The sequence below is a fragment of the Macaca mulatta genome, chromosome 8 (genome assembly GCF_049350105.2).
Source record: "Macaca mulatta isolate MMU2019108-1 chromosome 8, T2T-MMU8v2.0, whole genome shotgun sequence".
In the NCBI taxonomy this organism is placed as follows: domain Eukaryota; kingdom Metazoa; phylum Chordata; class Mammalia; order Primates; family Cercopithecidae; genus Macaca; species Macaca mulatta.
This window is the reverse complement of record NC_133413.1, coordinates 29,861,672-29,882,338: the sequence shown is the minus strand read 5'-3', so window position 1 is coordinate 29,882,338 and position 20,667 is coordinate 29,861,672. Positions and strand designations below refer to the sequence as shown.

General features: G+C 38.7%; 1 protein-coding gene across 2 annotated transcripts in view; it reads right to left on the bottom strand.

Moving 5' to 3' along the window:
* Positions 1–20,667, bottom strand: part of ELP3 (elongator acetyltransferase complex subunit 3) — a 104,306-nt gene that overhangs the window by 54,054 nt on the left and 29,585 nt on the right. For both annotated transcript variants that reach the window (NM_001257766.1, XM_015145027.3), the window contains 3 exon segments: positions 5,984–6,177; positions 11,480–11,606; positions 14,186–14,347. In NM_001257766.1, coding sequence (NP_001244695.1) covers positions 5,984–6,177; positions 11,480–11,606; positions 14,186–14,347 — 483 coding nt within the window.

Below are 20,667 nucleotides of genomic sequence, written 5' to 3'. Positions count from 1 at the left end.
TTAGGAAGTATAATAATAATGAAAAAAATGCTTAGATCCTTTACCACGGGAAATCCTTCGCCCAGATTATACTACTCTAAGAGATTACTTCACCAGCAGTAGAAAATTCTATGTACGTGAATTTTAGCTGTAGTGGAGGCCAGGATAATTACATTTAAAAAAGGAAGAAGAAATCAAAGAAACCTGGAAGCAATCTAAACGTCTAACAAGGCGAACAGTTTACTGAAAAATACAAATTAAAATTGCAGAGTGCTGTTCTGCCATTAAGTTTATAACCATGAAGATTATTCTAAATCCTTAAGAAATGCAACATGAAAGTGCCAATGGCAAATTTGCCAGTGTATAAAATATACTGGTATGTAAAGATGCACTCCAACTTTGTAAGGAAATTTCTGGAAAAATAATGTTAACTTGTTATTAATACATATATTGAAAGTGGTTTAGTTCTACAGAGAAAACATTATTTTGCTCATGTAAATAGAATATTTTATGGCTAGAAATCAGGAAGAAACATAAGATCTGGATAATTAGTAATATTCTACAGACCGTTGGTGGGGGGGGAGTATAAAATCACATGATCAAAAGGGAAGTGTATGAGATCATGGAGTGGTGGTACACAGCAGAAACACAAGATGTAATACATTGACTAGAACGTGAAATCTCATATGCTACCTCAGCACTGCATAAGCCTAGTCTAAAATTTCAGTAGTTTCAGTGGCTGTTGAGAATAAAAAGCAAGTTCCAATACAAAATAAATCTGAATCATTTTTCAGTGTGGTATATACAAAGAAAATGTGGAGATAAAAATGGGTAAAAAGGAAGTAGCAAAATATAATAAATATGAATGAGGTCTTATGCAGGCAGTCACAGTAATAGTTTAGTAAACACTCAATGCAAAACATAAAGTAACATAATGCATCTCAAGGAATTCTCCCCATGCTTACAAAAAAGTAAATGCTTTATTGAACCTCAGTCCACAGTAAGCTGCATTTAAAAAAAAAAAATGAATTCTAACAGAAACATGTTTAACAACAAGTATCATAGTTACATATCAAAAGCACCAAAACTACATAACAAATAAGAATAAAACAAAATGGAAAATACTATGAAGATATTAGTCTTTGTGCTAAAAAAAATCTAGCAAACGATCATATTCACAGTTACCTACATTATCAGTCCTAAAGCATAAAAACCTGACATCACAGCTAGACTCTGGATGACTCTCTTCACCAATGGCATTACTATGTTAGGAGCTGAGTCATCACAATCTTCAAACAATAAACTGCCCTCAGACTCATTGAGGACATTACTAATTCCACATTTTGAAAGAGATTGCACTACTGCCTCTTGTTTTACATTATTCCATTACATTTTAATCCACCCACCTATGTGTGAAGTAAGAGTGTCACTTCGAAATTGTAAGCCTACATCCACCTGTGCCACTCCTCACTCATAAGCTCCGTAAGTGATGTATTGATAGAGGAATATATGTGACAGTTGGGCCTCCTGAAATCAGAGCTTGTGGACTCTCCTATGGGCCAATTCTCCCTAGGAGAAGTGTAACGGGGTCGTATCAGAAGAACTGAGAACAGCCAGGTTTCCTTAACAGGCCTTATATGTTGCTTATTAATAATGTCATGGCTTTCTTATCATATGACCTTTTGGTTGTATCATGTAAGTGTTCTCCACTCTTCCTGTCATCACTCCTTTACATTTTTCCTATAGAGACTATATCTGCTGCCCTCGTTTTCTTCAAGTCTTTATTTTCTCAGTTGTTGGTAGGCCAGGATAATGTCCCATAGTGGTATTTAAAAGTCTATAAAATTAAGCTTTTAATGGTATAGCAATGTCTCCGCTGCTTTTGACTCACTGGTTACAGCAGAAAGAAATTTAAGCTGAAAATGAAGGGAGAAAATGCAAATTCTTCATCTGATTGCCTGTGAGATCCATGCCTTGTTACTTTTGGTATTTCTGGATGTGAAATTGCTAACTATTTTGTGCTATCTGTTGCCATGCTCTGCGGCTGAGAAGCCGCAGCTTTACTGCTCTCTGGTTGCTTGAGTCAGTTATAACACATGCAAATCATCTTTTTCTTTTGTCTCTGTGAATGCTATTTACTGCATCTTTGTTGTCTATTGTATTAATTTGGATTCTGAAACAATCAAAGTTACACAAAAAGTCCCAAGTGCAGTACAAATAATTATTTTCCTGAACTATTTGAAAGTTAATTTGCAAATAAGATGTCCCAACGCCCTGAGAATACTTTAAATATTTCCTACAAGGATATTCTCTTATACAACTACAAAAGAACCATCAAAATGAGGAAGTTAACATGGATACTTCACCAGTGTCTAATCCTAGACTCCATGTGAGTTTCACCAGTGTCCCAATAAAGTCCTTTACAGTCAAAGGACCCAGTTCAGAACCTTGTATTTAATTGTCATGTCTGCATAGTCTCCTTCAGGTTGGAACTCTTTTCTTGATCCTGATACTTTTGAAGATTACGGGCCAGTTATGTTTTAGAATGTTCCTCAATTTTGTTTTGTCTAAGGTTTCCTGACTATTGGATTCAGATCGTGAAGTTCTGGCTGAGTAACAGAGAAGTGATGCTATGTTCTCATACCCTCTATCAGGCGGCCCAGAACTGAGATTTGTCCTATTACTGATAATGTTCACTTTGATCAGCTGCCAGGTTTTCCCACTATTAGGTTATTTTCTTTCACTCTGTAATTGTTACGTATGGTGGGGCAGATATTCTCAAACTATGTACAGTCGGTAGTCGGTTCTAGTTCTGTTGGCAGGCAGTAAGTAGTTACATTCTACAAAGTGTCACCAACACACTTTGCAATTGAACACTGAGCAACTGCTCCTAGGGAAAATACCAGGTTAGGTTCCTGTGAGGTCCTGGTCACAATATTTTTGTCGACTCATTAATACATAACCTTGTTGTATGTGTGTTTCTGTTTAAACACAACTTACATATACTGTTGATTCATGAACACTGAACTCATGGCCAACAGCACATCACTCATGCCTGAACAAAGCTTACATAACATGTATTCTCACCAGAAGGCACGTCACGGCCTTCCTGCACTCAGGAGCAATAGCCAGCACTTCAGTACTATGCTTGGGGGCCACACTAAACAGCAAATCCTCAACAAACTGCATAAAACTTTGAAAAACATGGCATGAAACAGACTGCAAAAAGGACACTGGCTCTCAGTGTGAGCGCTGAAATGAGAAGGCAGAGCGCCACCTGTTTGACCTCAGCTGGTGATATGCTGGGCAACTCAAATTTTTCACTGCTAAGCATGCCCAAGAATGACTGTGAAAATGCCAGTATTGGAGTTGAGTCACAAATGAATTTTAGTGAGTAGGAAAATTTGCAAATAAGGAATCTGAGAATGATGAAGACTAACTGCAAATATTATGTTTCTGAATCACACAATTTATTAATTATGTATATTGGTATAAACTTGTGGATTCCTATTTTATTCAGCTGGTTACAATCTGTTAGTATCAATATTTATTTTGATGCTCAAATTGTCCCAGATTTGGCCAATGGGAGCCCTTTAAGCCAGCTTCCCCTTTCTTCTTTGAACATTTCCTTACTTTTTGGCACAAGATGCTCCTTTTAGTAATGGAGAGCATTTAGAGACCAAGATCTGGAAATCAGCTGTGCTCACTCGAAACTAGGTGCACTCACTTCTATAAACACAAACACACATACACACACACACACACACACACACACACTCTATATTTACAGTTGTCCCTCAGTATCCAAAGGAGATTGGTTCCAGGACTCCCAAAGATACCAAAACCCATGGATGCTCAAGTCCCTCATATAAAATGGTGTAGTATTTGCATATAACCTATGCACATCCTCCTGTATACTTTAAATCACTTCTAGATTACTTTTTTTTTGAGATGGAGTTTCACTCTTGTCACCCAGGTTGGAGTGCAATGGCATGATCTCTGCTCATTGCAACCTCCGCCTCCCGAGTTCAAGTGATTCTCCTGCCTCAGCCTCCCGAGTAGCTGGGATTACAGGCACCTGCCACCACGCCCAGCTAATTTTGGTATTTTTAGTAGAGACAGGGTTTCACCATCTTGGCCAGGCTGGTCTCGAACTCTTGACCTCAGGTAATCCACCCACCTTGGCCTCCCAAAATGCTGTCATTGCAGGTGTGAGCCATCGCGCCTGGCCTCTAGATTACTTACTGATATCTAATACACTGTAAGTACTATAACTAGTTGTTATACTGTATTGTTTAGGGAGTAATGACCAGAAAAAAAATCTGTACGTGTTCAGTACAGATGCAACAACCACTCACTGTTTTTTCTGAGTATTTTCCATCTGCAGTTGGTTGAATATGAAGAATGCAGAATCTGAGGATATGGAGGGCTGACTGTGTTGTTATTCATTACATTTACACTTATTTCTACAACTACCTAAACGTTGGAAACTATGAGTTCACACCAATATCTTCAATTCCAAAACACCACAATGCTCACAGTAATTTTCTCCTTTTTCAACATTTGTAATTGACTTCTAAGATAACAAAAAAACCTAGCACCCATTATCATTAATATATCTGCCAAATAGATTAACTCCCCACAAGTAACTGGCCTTTTCTTGCTGTCTCCTCTTCTGCATATACCCCCAACCCACCCCTAGAGGATGTACAGCTCTGACATCCTGTACCAGATCTGCCCTTGGTGGGAATGAACGCCCTTTTCGTCACATTCTGACTTCAACAGCCTGCACCATGCCTCTGCCTCCTGCATGTGAATGAGTGACCTTCTCACCCTGCTCTGGACCGCTGTGGCTCCCTGCCTCCTGTACGTGGACACCTACACTGCTCTGCGCCACCTAATGTCTTTTGGACTCAATTGCTTCAGAAGGGTTGAACAACAAGGGGAAGGGCCACGCAAGCAATTTCAACAGTTGATTTTTCTATTAAAATCTCCTTAGTATTCTTAGGTGTATTTTTAAAAATAAAGATCATATAGGCAATTTAGATCCTGGAGTTTGGCCAATGATTTTAAAACTGTGAGAAATCAGTATGCAGCAGAAGTATCATGTAAATGTCCTTTGACCTGCAAGTAAGTCTGTTACTTTATATCCTTGATAATTTTCCTTAAGTAGTTAATTCTGCTTGTTTCCAGTGTTCACTGCTTTACATGATCAGTCACACAGTTTCTGTGCTCAGTGGAGTCCTGCTCTAGCAGCTGACTGTAATGCATTTGCAGTCTCCTTCTGGCCTTGCATTTGTAATACTGGAGCCTGGGTAGCTTTTGGCAGGGTGGTGAGAACGTGTGTGTGGGAATCGGCTTTGTTAGGATTGTAGGTACACAGAAAATTTTACGGCTTCTAAAATTTTTCTGTGAAGTTATGTTATGTTTCTAGTATGTACGTATGTATGTATGTATAAATAGGCAAATAAGGTTCCTGATTGTAAATGAGATCTTACTTTCTCTTTCCTAGGAAGAAGGCAGTTCAGATTATTTTATTTTCTTCATGCCATCAGAAATACGTCACTTTTCCTCTATATTTACATTAATATCTGTAAAGAGTGATCGTTGCTACTCTTTTTCTTTCAGAGGCTCTAGAACACAGATTGCACACATGGCCACACTTCTTATGCTCACACCCATTACTGCATCTAGACAGAAGCAGACCTGGAAGAGGAAACACTGAACTAGACCATAAGCTGCTGGGAAGCAAGCACCATGCCGACTGACCGTCATGGCTCCATCTCCAGGCTCATGAATGAATGGGTAGATAAATAAATATGATATTGGCAAAGTGGCTTAGACATGCTATGATTTCCATCCCTCTCTATTTACAGATAGCATTCCAGTTACCTTATTTCCATTAAAAAATCCAAAACCCTTAATATGAAATCAGACTATTTCCATGAGAAATGGTGAACAGACTAGTCACCAACTATTTTAGGAATAAAAGATAACACACTACCTCTGCACTCGGTACACTCGAGTCCATGGAGGCACGAGGGCTAGGATCCGAGCCACCAATTCGACCAGGTCACTAGGAGAGTAACTCTTATATCTTCCTGATTTCCAAAGCTCATAAAGCCCGGTCCCACGAATCACCAGGGTAGGATAGAGTTTCAGACCATCGGGACGAAAAGCAGGGTTCTCAAAAAACTCCTGTGAATAGAGAACAGAAAATGACTTCTCCATTAGCTATGCAGAGATCACCCAGGGTGAAATCTCAACCCTTGGACAGCTTCTCTGGCACACCCTGTAGGCCCTGGGGCAGCCTTTGCTTCTGACCAGGTAGGGCATAAGACAGAACAGAAACTCCTTGTTTCTGTAGCCTCACTGGGGCAAAGCAAGTGTGTGCTGGACTGCACCAGGCCCTCACCATTCCAGCCTGTCTCCTGCACAATCTCATCTCATGCCACCCCTCACCATCTTGCCTTTCCAGCCCTGCAAAGGCAATTTCCTTTGCCTGGAAAATTCATCAATTTTTCTTTATCTAGCGAATCTTCAGGTCTCAGTTTGAACACCACTTCTTCAGAGAGGCCCTTCTGACCTTCAAATACTAGCTGTCCCACTCAAAAAAAAAAAAAAAAAATCCCACTGAACCCAGTATTACCTCTTTCTTATCACCACATGACAATCTATTCAATGTCTGCCTTCACTTCTAGAGTATATCTTCCTTTAATAATGGAATATACTTAATTGTTTAAACATTTCAAAAGTTGTGACAGAGATCATCTGGCTTACAAAATTTAAAATGCTTACTATAGGGTCCTTTAGAGGAAAAGTTTGCTGATCCCTGAATATGACTACTTTGTCCCTAAGCCAACTGGCACCAGTCCTATCCTGGCCTACACGTCGTCCATTTGTTATCCGGACACTGAGCAATACATCTAACTCATCTACTTTTGCCACATTCATTTCTTATATTGTATCACCCCAGCTGGCTGCTTTCTTTATTTTGGGATATAGCAATGAGACACCAGGCATTCTCCTTTCCATGACTTGGCAATGATAATTTGTTCTAATCTTGTTTTGCATAATATATTTTGGAGAAATGAAAGTGGACTCAACACAGTCCCCTCTCACTCCCACCTTGGCAGGAGTATCTACTCAGCTGGCAGAGCTCTATCTTGTAAACTGGAAAAAATCCTTTTTATCTTTGCCACATCATTCTTACAAAGCTCTTCATTGTTAAACTTGCTTTACAAAGAAATGTAACGATAGACCTTTCCATCTCTCATTGACATCTATCATGTTCTTAAATGCTGTATTCTTTATGTACTATTCAGTTTCAGAGATCTTCTTCTGTAATTGTGTGATTTTCCTATAATATTTGTATTTTAAAGAATCATCGGGTCTTTAATAAATATTCTGCAGCCTTTCCACAAAGAGCACATATGGAAGCCATTGTCCACCCAGTCTGAATCCACATTTGAACATGGGATTTAGAAAGGTACTTCTGGTGCTTGTATAATAAGTTTCGGAGACATATGGACTGATACATTCCTTTGGAAAGAATGAAAATTGATTGGTTCTCAATTTTTGGTTACACTAGAGAATTAAAACAAGTGTTTCTTTTCTTTCCCTCCAAAACCACACTAAAGTAACAGGGGCCAGGCGCGGTGGCTCACACCTGTAATCCCAGCACTTTGGGAGGCTGGGGCAGGCGAATCACCTGAGGTCAGGAGTTCGAGACCAGCCTGGCCAACATGGTGAAACCCCGTCTCTACCAAAAATACAAAAATTAGCTGGATGTGGTGGTGCGTGCCTATAATCCCAGCTATTCAGGAGGCTGAGGCACAAGAATCGCTTGAACACAGGAGGCGGAGGTTGCAGTGAGCCAAGATCTCGCCACTGCACTCCAGCCTGGGCGACAGAGCGAGACTCCGTCTCAAAAGAAAAAAAAAGAAAAGGAACAGGAAAGAATTTTTTAAAAAGTATAAACCCAGAATAACAAAGAGGACTAGAAAGGAGGCAAGGATGAGACCCAAGATGGCAACAAATTCTTCAAAGACAGAAACTAGGAAGGCTTGTGAATGACTTTGCAAGTAAAGAAAACAGCAAAAGGAGACAGAAACGAAAGCCCTGTTCAATTGCACTGCCGAGTCTCAGAAAGGCTCACGGATCAGAGGTACCAAGAACTGGGCAGGACAGAGGAGAGACATGGAAATAAAAACAGGGGTACTGGATCAAGTGTGTACATAGAGGGAATTATCTGTTAACCCTTAGCCTTTCCTGAACAGGGAGATGAGAACGTTTAGTCCCTGGAGAAACTGGAAAGCCTCCGGGCTCTGAGATTCCAAGTACAAAGGAAAGTCTAGATGAAGACCAAGGCTGAAAACAGGGAAAAGCCAGCACATAGACTGGTGGACTCTCCGCCCCACTCTCTGGATGTCAGCAACCAACTTCCTGAGATATACCCAGGCCACCCAGCCCAAAGCAGGAAGTTGGAGAGTTCATCTCTGGATGAATCAAATGGCTCTACATAAGAGTTCACCATACTGACATTTAGGAATAACCTAAAGAAAGGAGAGCTTATTGCTAAAAGAACGTTCTTCAGTGAAGCATGCCTGCAAGCTAGGCACACAGGCCTTGCCATCCAGTTTTTCAATCCCCTACTCTTAAAAGCATAAGAAATTGCTTTAGGCCAGGCGCAGTAGCTCATGCCTGTAATCCCGGCGCTTTGGGAGGCTGAGGCGGGTGGATAATGAGGTCAGGAGTTCGAGACCAGCCTGGTCAACATGGTGAAACCACGTCTCTACTAAAAATACAAAAAATTAGCCAGGTGTGATGGCAGTCACCTGTAATCCCAGCTACTTAGGAGGCTGAGGCAGGAGAATTGCTTGAATCCGGGAGGCAGAGGCTGCAGTGAGCTGATATTGCGCCATTGTACTCCAGCCAGGCGACAGTGCGAGACTCCGTCTCAAAAAAAAAAAAGGGGGGGGGTGCATAAGAAATTGACTGAAGATCATCATAAACTTGGGGAAAGCCTAGGACATTAAGGGGCCAACCAAAACAAAAAGGAAAAAAGGAAACAGAGGCATTGCATAAAGAAAAATAAAATGTATAAAAAATATCTGTAATAAATTTCTTCAGAGATAAGATAAATTACAGCCACAATACAAGACCAAGGTGCTATAGAAAACTGAGAAACCAATTGTAGTTTTAAATTTCACTTCTTTGAAGATTAATTACTTTGAGAACTTTTTGACAGGTCTATTGGCTATTTGAATATTCTCTTTTGTGAAATGCTTGTTCAAGTTTTTTGCCCATTTTCCTACTGAGCTATTTGTCTCTTATCAATTTCTAAAAACTATTTATTTTAAAACAATTTAATTTGTAGAGAATTCTTCTCTAGAAAGAACTCATATTTTTCATTTTAGCTCCCTTCTGTTACTCTTTACTAGGACGCAGTTAGAAAAGAAATATGATCCACTCATATTCCCTGTGTGTTTCCCTGCAAAGATTACAAACAAGCAAATAAATGTTTACAGGAAGGGTAGTCCTTGCAATATTATTACTGAACTATTCCTTATGTTGAAGACACCAAGGAAAATACATAGCAAGACTCAGCTGTTTGCTATGGCTTGCTACAGTATGAAACATACTATATTTTTCAGGAGCACTTACACTTATGAGTTCTGGCTATCCTACTGGTCCACCTAGGAGCTGTGCTAAAGAAAAGTGCGTTTCACACTTGGACATAGGGCAGGGAACATCATACCCTGGGGCCTGTCATGGGATGGGGGCAGGCAGAGGGATAGCATTAGGAGAAATACCTAATGTAAATGACAAGTTGACGGGTGCAGCACACCAACATGGCACATGTATACATATGTAACAAACCTGCATGTTGTGCACATGTACCATAGAACTTAAAAGTATAATAATAATAATAATAATAATAATAATAATAATAATAATATGTGTTTCAGGTGCCTTTTTGGCCTGGAGTCTGAGCACCTGGCTATTAGTTACTGAGGGGAGGATACCAGACTCACAATCTATTACACAGCCAGTGTGGGGGAGTTACGAAGAGGGATATCTGTGAATTAATGTTATCTCATAAACAGGTCCTCAGGTGCAGTTCACCAACTTAAAAAATAATAAAAGTAAACTTCTTGAGAGGAAAGAATTATTAACTTCACAAATAAGACATGGTGAACTGCATTTTTCTAAACAGAGCAAATTAAAAGTACTTTTATAGATGAAACAACTTGACAAATATTGTCATCGCCTTCAATAAAAGGATATCCCTAAAACACACTTGCCCTATCTGAGAATCTGAAGAAAAACTAAAGGCCTGACCAATCTCATTTCCCACAACAAAGTTAACATGGATCAAGAAACTGTGAGGGTTAAAATAACAACAATAAAACAACCTAGAGTGAAAATTCAAAGAACAGAAAGGCAGTTCTAAGCTTAGAAGCATTTGAAGAAAAAACAAAAAAAAAGATCAACTTAATGGAAGCACAACTAAAAGGTTAATAATAGGTTAAGTAAAATATTTAAAACAAATATAAAAAACAATGAGTCCATAATCTCCTTACCTAAAAAGTTCACATAAACTATTATTAAAAATATTCTTATCCCAATAGAGTAACGAGTCAGAGGATAAAAACACACAACTCCAAAAAGATGAAAGAAATGTAATTAGTAAATACAAACTTGAAAAATGTATTATCACAATTTCAAAATGCAAGTTAAAATGGCACTTTTCTCGATCAGACTAGCAAAGAGTAAAATATATGTACATATGTATGTGTGCATGTATAAGCATACATAGAAAATAAACAGGAGAGAATTATTTGTGAAGAAAAACTCTGCTGAAATGAGTGTAAATTGTTATAACTCTCTGCAAAGCAACTTATTAATAGAGTGAGAGTCTTAAAATGTTTCTACCTTTACCTGATAATTCTACTCCATGGAATTTATCATGAACAGATAAACCTAAATATGACAAAAAATTATACACATAAACTCATTTACCTGCAGTGTTTTTAAAATAATATTAAAAAACCAGTAATACCTTATTCCAAAAAACTTGCAAGGGGTTAAGCAAGATATAGCATATTAAATTAAAAAGCCATTTAAATATGTTAACATGTTAACAGAGACCATGCTACAACATGGATAAACATTTGTTATAATGTTAAGTGAAAAAACTTTTACAATAATTTCCTATGTCATACATATTTGTATGTCTGTGTTATATTTGCAGAGACAACCTCACCCTCAAAAAAGCCTAAGCATAGAAAAATCTTGGAAAGAATCCATTAAAATGTTAAGAGTTTTGTCTGATGGGGCTGTGGGTGATGTCCCTTACCCTACTGTGTTTCCAGTATTCTATAATAAGGATGCATTTCTTTAACAATGGAAAACATCAGTAAACAGGCAACAAGAGCAGATGGGATAAGAAACATGCAGAGGCATTCTGAATGCGCCTGGCTGAAGCCACACTTACTGTGAACTGTTCAATGTCTCTTTCTAGTCCCACATTTGGCAGGTCAGGCATCATATGGGCCACCACTTTGAAACCGGAATCTTTGGCCAGGTGAAATGACTCACACACTGCCTTCACAGTGTGGCCCCTAAGGAAAGAAAATCACTACCTGTGAAAATCACTACCTATTTGTGTAAATGGGTGACAAAGTTAACACAAGGAACAGGGGGAAAACAATCTCTGAGACAGGTAACAGAAATTCCATAACCAAAATCATATGGCTGGGGGAAAAGACACCTCAGAAAGTTATTTTTTACATCCCCACCTCTCAGGAGGCCTGGAAGTAAATAACTTTATTTCTGAGATATTTCTCAGAAATTCCCTTACGCATCTACTCAAAGTCTTGAAAGTAAAGCATTGGGGTAGCAAAAGTTAATGTGTATTAAAATTGTTTGGTTTAGCATCACCCGTCAAAATAAGCTTATGAATGTAAGTATCTGTATTAAAAATTAAAAGCTCAAAACCATGCAGAAGCAGCAAGCTGCTATGTTCTTTCCTTTAAAGATCTTGTGAAATTATTTGTAGACAGAGAGGAAGACTGAAACCTATAATACAAAATAGATTTCACTGGTGGGTTTGGAGGAGCCTTAAAAAAACAGTAGAAAGAGAGAATGACTTAGTGAGAAGGCAGAGTCATTTGGGGTCACGTGGATAAATCATCTTAATTTAGCATTCTAGAGCCACATCCAGCAGGAAACAAGTCCTAATAATAGTTTTGGGCAACTAGACTGAAGCCTTGTGGCAATCCTTCTGCCACCAAAGTGTTCCCATTCACGGCAGAAGGATCCTAAAAACCACAGACTCCATCTCACTCTCTCAGAATGCTCCCATCCATTTCCATGACTTCAATTTCTAATCTCTTTTTGCTAATGACTTCCCAATTCCTAGGACAAGGCCAGGCCTGTCTCCTGAATTCCAAACCCAAATAACCAATACTTTAAAGCAGCACTATTTAAAATGACAGCCACTAGGCACATGTGGTTATTAAAATTTATATTTAGAAGAATTAAAATGGAAAACTTGGTTGCAAGCACAGAACATTTTGATCACTGCTGAATTGTCTATTGCCTAGTCCTGCTCTAAAGCAAACCTTCACTTGGCTATTCTACAGGTACCTGAAACTTAGTGTAGCCAAATGAAATACATGTTCTCTCCAAGCCTCCTTGACTTGCCATTCTCTCTTATCCTCACTTCCAGTCAGTCACCAGCACCACCACTCACTTCTTTCCAGGACATCGGTATTTCCTGCTTAATTTCTGTAACAGCCTCGTACCCGATCTCCCTTCCAACTTGCTCTTCTCTGACCTGCCCCTTTCACTGTAACTAAGGCATCTTTCTAAGCCACAGATATGCTACATCACATTGTAGCTTTAAGCCTGCTGGTGGCTTGCTCCGCTGGATTAATGTCCAGCCTCCCTGGGCTGACTCTTCAGGCCCCTAATAACCAGGCCCTCTGTTTGCTTTTCAGCCTTATCTCTTATCATTCTCCTATCTCACATTCTAACCAAACTAAGCCACTCCAAATTCCCCAAATGTGCCACACACTCCCATCTCCAGGAGTTTGTTCATATGTTCCTTCTGCCTCAATCTTCCTCTTCTGCACCTGACCAACTCAGACTCTTCCATGAAGTCTCAACTCAGATGTCGTATTCTTCAGAAAGCTTCACCTTCCCCTCCATCTGCCCAGGTGTCTCTCTAGCACAGCCCTTGAAGGCTACACCACTCCATAGTTTCCCTGGTTGAAGCCTTTTCCCACATAAAAGCATCCTATTCAGTTACTCTTTCTTAAACATGATATCCATGAGATTCTTCCCCATGCTAAAAAATATTCAACAGATCTCTATTCCTTAAGGGAAAATTCCATCCTCCTCGGCCTGGCATTCCTCTTGGTTGTTTCTAAGACGCTGATCAGTGCTTGTCTCCCTAGTTCCCCTCTGCTTCCTTCTCCTGGCACAACACCAATCACATCTACTGAAACCCTACAGAATAAAGGGGCCTTTAACATCCAACTCAACACATCCTTCCTCCGAAGCCCACCGTTACAATTCTTAGTCAATCATCTCAGCTGCCTAATAAACTCTCAATTGTCTCCCCTACTCCACTAATTTAGCAATTAACTGTGAAGTTCCTTATACAGTTAACCTTTCACGGGCATTTTCTTTTCAACTAAAAGACATATTTCTAGAGGGAGCATAATAAAGCTCTAACAACTCTTATTTCCTTCTTTCCTTGCATTCCCGAATTTCTCAAAGTTTACAACCATGGCATCACCATACTTTTTGCTAGTTGGTATCTGCTCCACAGAAATGAATCTCTTCAACATTACTCACTCTTTTCTTTGTTCTTGGCCTTCTCTCCTGCTTTAAACTACTAACCCTGAGTCCTCTCCCCTGCTTTCTGTATGGACAAGGCTGTGTAGGACAAGAAGAGGGAGAGAGATGAGCATGTTTACAGGCTGCTGGAAAAGAGTCACTAGAGAAAAACTGAAAATGAGGGAAGGAGGAGATGGAAGTAAGAGGATAGACAGACGAAAGAACTTCGAAAAGGAGGAATACCCATACTTCTTTCCCTAAGACTGGTCAGAATGAAGAAAGGCTGGGTATGAATGTAGAGAAAACTGGTGAAGCTGGAGGAAGGCTTGTGCAAGATCACCTGCCACCATCTTACCTGTTGGTGTCTCTAGCCACATCTTCATAAACGCTCTGCACCCCAATCTCCAGCCTTGTGCAGCCATAGGTCAACATGTCACTTAAATGCCGCTTCATGCAGTAATCTGGTCTGGTCTCTATAGTAATTCCAATACACTTTGTGAGGCTTCTCTCAGAATACCTGTAGAGCAAATCTAAAATAATTAACCTGTTGCAGGTTTCAAGACATTACTCCCTCTCAAAAAAACTGCCTTCTCTCTGTCCTCCTAGCATGAGATAGTGGTAAAGAGTGTAGGCTCTGGAACCAGGCTGTCTAAGTTCAAATCCTGGCTCTGCTACTTCCTAACTATGCACATGAGGATGCTATTAACCTCTTTGTGCTTCGGTTCCTTTATCTGCAAAATGAGGATAATATACTATCTACACCTCATAGGATTGATGTGACTGAGCTAGCATAGTAATGTTATTATCATCATTATCATTATTATTCTCCTGCAGTAAGCTGCAACCATAATCTCCTTGAAAGCAGTGATTTTAACTGTGAAAACCTATTTTTCAATTCCTAGCAACCATTTTTCACATAAGTGAAAACCATCTGCATTATTTATTTCCCACTCTATATTTTTGAGTCATTTTAAATGAAAGAAAAAAAGAGGGGAGGGTATATGTAATGATTACAGGAATATTTTAGATGAAATGTCTTCTATATACACAAAAGTCTTTTCACCGAGTCTATTAATCTTAGCAATGATTTACAAAATTACCAATCACTTTTGTCTTTTACTAAAATCACGTATCAGAGTAGCAAGCACCACTTTAGATTCATGCTGTTTGAGTTAGTGGCCTTAATGCTGGCCAAAGAGGCAGAGAAGTAAGTCTCTTGCTAGCAGGGCTAGTGAAGTGAGGGGATAGGAGCTCACATTTACAGTCTTTTGTGGGCCAAGCTCTGTGCCACACACTCTAGTACTGAATCCTCCCACCAGCTCTATGAAGTGTGTCCTATTATCTCCATTTCACAAGTGGTGAAACTAAAGTTGAAAGGGAGTAAACAGCGCGTTCAAGGACACAGAGCTAATAAAATTGGAGTCAGGATCCGAAGTTGGGTCCACCTGACTTCAAAGTCCTTGCTCTGTATTCCAGTTACCACACTGTTTAGACAACTCAGCATGGACCCCAGACTTCTCTGCTTTTCAACATCTCTCAATTTTTTTTTTTTTTTTTTTTTTTTGATTCGGAGTTTCACTGTGTTGCCCAGGCTGGAGTACAGTGGCACGATCTTGGCTCACTGCAACCTCTACCTCCTGGGTTCAAGCATTTCTCGTACTTCAGCCTCCCAAGTAACTAGGATTACAGGCATGTGCCACCACACTCCGCTAATTTTTTTGTATTTTTAGTAGACATGGGGTTTCACTATGTTGGCCAGGCTGGTCTCGAACTCCTGACCTCAAGTGATCCGCCTGCCTCAGCCCCCCAAAGTGCTGGGATTATGGGCATGAGCCACTGCGCCCGGCCAACATCTCTCAATTCTTAGAACCCAACCATTTTTCTTAATGCACCCTTCTACAATGTTCTCAATTTTGGGGGGAGGATGAGAGAAGCCTTAAAAAAAATTGCCATTTATTTTCCTTCTTTCTGAAGAAGTTCACTGCTCTTTATTGAAAAGTAAAAATCATAACATTTCTGTAATTTTTGTAACTAATTCTGTGAGGTTCACTGTTTCATTCTTAATTGTCAATAAAAACGGGCTTATTTATTGGTAATAATAACTAAGAAAGCTAAGAATCACCAATCTAGAGAACAAATTCTCAAGTCTTTCATTCTGGACATCTGAACTCTTTTGCATTGTTTATTTCTGTATTCCGCGAGGTTTTAGGTAGGATTACCAGAGGCAACAGGACTAAAGGTAAACGAGTAGTTCAAAGTCACTAAAAGATGAAATATGAGACAGAAAAAAGGCTCAGACCTTATCAAATCTTGCCTAAGACAGGATTCAAACTAATTTGGCTTCTCTGAAACAATAGAATCATCAGGTCCTGTGCCTCTTAAACAGGTGGGTACTAAGGCACGCAGTAACAGGAGTACATGATGCCACAGAAGAGACGTAACGCACCTTTCTCTAGCATCAAGTATTGGGTTTGAGGGAAAACATTTTTCAAATAAAAATAAATATTCATATACTATGAAGAAGGCACACAATACAAAGGTTGGAAAAAGAAAAAAAAAACCAGAAAGCAAAAAGTTCTAAATGACTACGTTTTTAAAGGTAAATGAGAATATCCTAGAATGAGGCATTCCAATTGGTATTTTTTAAAAACTTGCAGTTATTTCTTAACAGTGATACCATTAAGTTAGCAAGCGTAGTGGCATAATAGTAGCTTACATCACTGGGAAAAACTAGAGGGCAGGCAATTACACAAATGGGAATCTGTGTAGAGGAAAGAGAAAATTTATTAGCTAGTCTTCCTATTGCACAGAATGTCAAAGGCCCCACCAAGGACATATAGAGGACACTGCTATACAAGGTCTCTTTATAAGTCATCAGAATATAGTACAGGCCATAGAAGGAAACCTTATTCTCAAATAATAATTTAACTCCATTTCAAAAATGTCTTTCCTCAGGCAGGAAATGTCATTACCTTTTGCAGTAACAGAAATAGAGGAAGAAAAAAACAACTCAGGTTTTAAAAAGTCAATATTTTATATTTATAAAAAGGCTTTCACTACATTTCCTCTTTCCAGAATTATAGTTTCATCCGAAAAGCAATTAAACAGAAATTTGTATCAAATTTGAATGACAAAACAATGAATTTTTCCCATAGGCTTACTGTATTCTCATGAAAATTTTTGGATAATACTATATCTAATCCTACATCTCACTAAATCTAATTATTCATTTAACAGAGATGTAAACATATCAACATAACTATTCTTTAATACGCAAATATGCACATACAGGCTTTCAACCAATCTAAGCTGATATTTTATGGCCTGCTATTAATGTGATCCCCCTGTATCACCAAGGTAGCTATCCAACAGTATGTGCCATTTAGACAGCCATCCAAAAGCATGGCTCTCCTTCAGTACCCAGTCCAACTCCCATACTCTTGGGGGCTACAAGTTCTTCCGCATGCAGCAACTCTGTCAACTTCTTGAGAGACAAAGCCAAGACTCAAAAGGGATCCTCTGATTCCAATTCTACTGCTCTTTTTGTGGTATTACAGATTCATTTTAAGCCTGTACAGCCCAACAATATGGGGCTATGTTGAATCCTACGCTTTTCTGTATGCCATAGGAATGGTACCAGCGATAAAAGATGCTAATGTTCTCTGTGAAGCATAGCTTAAGCCAAAACCTTATGCTGACAGAATTTTTAAAAATTGTGGAGCAGGGGTGAAGAGAAATGGGACAATAACCCAGGAATTTAAAAGCAAACAAAAACCAAAAGCTACCAGCCTTCAAAACAGAGCTCCAATACATTTCTCCCCCGATGACATCTTCCCAGAACCCCTCCGCCCCCAGTGAGATCTCAGCGCTCCCATTCTCAAAGCACCCTGCCCACACTACAAGTAGTCTGCCTTGTTATGTGTGGATATGTCTGTCTCTCCATCTGGACAGGAAGCCTCTGAAAGCTGGCAGTCTCAAACACGTCTAGAGGCTAAAAGGCTTCAACACTAAAAATTCTCCGTCAATTAAAAAAAATTACAAATTTGAGGAAGGAATAAATGAATTAGGCATAACTGGGAACACAGGAGGTCTCTCTTCACTCCAACAGCAGCCTCCAGATACATCTACAGTTCATCTTTCCTCTTGCAAAAAGTTAACCTTAGAAGGTGCCTAGCAGCAGGCCAGGTATTCTTCAGAAAGTAAAACTATAATAGTTCTTGTCCCAGACATGCTTAAGGATCTAGCTGGGGGGATAAGACTTACAGAAAAAAAAAAAGAAAGAGAGAAATGACTACAGAACAAAAAGCTAGAAGTGGCAGAAATATAAATAGATTTAGATTGTTTCTTGGGAAGCATATTTCTATTTCTGGAAAGAAGAAAGCGACCTTTTGACAAAAGCACTATCTATCATCGCCATCTCCTTGCACTAAGGGCCCAACCAGGCGGACACTGATGGAAGGAAGATAGCACACTGATTTTAAAGTCTCTTCATTATCTTCTGGAAACTATCTTTTGTTTCACTCCAAGAAGCTGTGTTATCAGACAGGGCACCTCTCATTATGAATAATTCGTGGCAGCTCCTCTTTCAAAACCTCTGTCCTTACTGCAACTGGATGTGCCTGAATCTAGTCTTGCTTAAACTCTCACAAGAACTCAAGGCTCAAGTTCCTGAAAGGCTTACAGAACATTCCCTCTGTGGACATCCTGCAACCTCACAGTCAACCTGCTCAAACCAGACTGCACAGTAAAAACTGGTACAGAGATGAAATATTCATTTTCATTAGTCACAACATATAATCTCTTCTCCATCTATGGTCCCAAAACAAGTCAGTGGAGTATACCCACTTCTTTGAACAGCCAGATTTGTTTGAATTGTTGATAACACCTCGAGTTATTGGTGTAACTCCTTGGCAGCAGCACCATGAACAAATTCCTCTTCTTAACTATCACCGTATCTTGAAAATATCTCAATAAAATTTGAAGTTCTGCCCAATGCTCTGTTAGTGATACTCTAGACTTAAATGAGTTGTTTGATGTGCTTGAGGATTTAAAAATAACTATTCCGCCCAATCTTTTTTTGAGATGGTAGTCAAGTCTGCTTCCTCGATATTGGTGGTTTTGTCATGAGGTTCTATAAATTAACCACTGCCCAACACAAAATGAAGTAACAAAGAAAAGAATTTTGATTTAAAAATGAGTACTACCTATGAAAAACCAACCTGGTGGCACTGTAGCTTACAGATTAATCAAAGACCGTTGTGCCCTATCATATTAGCTGGCAGGGCTTAAGATATATAAAAACAACCTATAACATTTTGTTTGAGGTTTGATTCTGTTCATGGCTGACAAAAACTATCATTTTGTAGTCCCCTCGTCTAGCTAAAGAACGAGCAGCAACACATTATTAATAGAAAAGAAAAAAAGAATCACAGATATTATATTCTTTTAATATTATATCCACATTGAAATTTAAGGGTTATATACATAAAAACATAGAAAATGATTGTCAGAAAGTGGTTGCTAAATGAAGAATAACTTGTGAACATATCTTTTAGATAAAAATTCTCATTCCATTAGAAAGCTTCAAATCATAGATGACAGATATAATTTTAGAGATAATACAGTCCTACACCTCCTCATTTTTATAGTTGAGGAAACTAAATCACACACACAAAATAGTGAATTAAACTAGATAATAATGCAAAATAATAATATAAATAAGTCTGGAGGCTATGTCTCCTGATTCTTAATGGAAAGTTCTTTCCACTGCATTCACTTAGCATTTACTAAGTACCAGAATTCTATGCTTAAGGCATTGTACTAGATATAAGGAGTCTTCTCCCTTTCTCTTAAGAAGACATTCCCTATTAAAGGATATAGAAAAAATACATTATAAAGAATTAGACCACAATAGTATTCATTACAACTATTATTCTTGGCTACTGAAAACCAAAGTGAGGAGATGATTAAACTGGTAGATACGAATCAAACCATCAGCTTAAATTGATGTATCAATAATTACAACAAATGTTAACAGACTAAACACTCCAATTAAAAGGCAGACATGAGCAAAATGGATTAAAAAAAAAAAAGACCCAATTACTGTAGACTTCTGTCTAAAGAAATGCATTTTCAAGATAAAGAAACATACGGGTGGAAAGCAAATGGATGGCAAAGGATAATACACAGGGCAAACAGTAAGCACATGAGGCTGTGACAGCTAAATTAATGTCAAGTAAACTGCAAGACCAGGGATGCAGAAGGACATCTCATGATGATAAAGAGGTAATTTCATAATGGTGAAAAGCTCATACATCAGGAAAACACAGCAATCATAGATGTGTATGCACCTAACAACAGATTTTCAAAATAATTACATTAAGTAAAAATTAATATAACTGAAGAGAGACATAGACAGTTCCTCAATCATTGTTGGAGATTTCAATCTCTTAGCAATTGACAGAACTACAAAAGAATAAAAAATAAAATCTACCTGAACACCACTACCAACCATCTTGGTTTAACTGATATTCATAGAACATGACACCCAGCAACTGAGAATATACATTCTTTACAAACATACATGGCATGTTCACCAAGAGAGACCACATATGCTGGGCCATAAAACAAGTCTCAATAAATTTTAAAACACCAAAATTATATAGAGTAGGTTCTTTGGCCAAAATGAAAATAAATTAGAAATTAATAAGATATCAAGAAAAACCTCATTGTCTGGAAATTTGTAAATTAAACACCCCATTCCTATACATTCCATGGATCAAAAATATATATATACATATAAAGGGTATTAAGAAATATTTTGAATTGAATAATTAA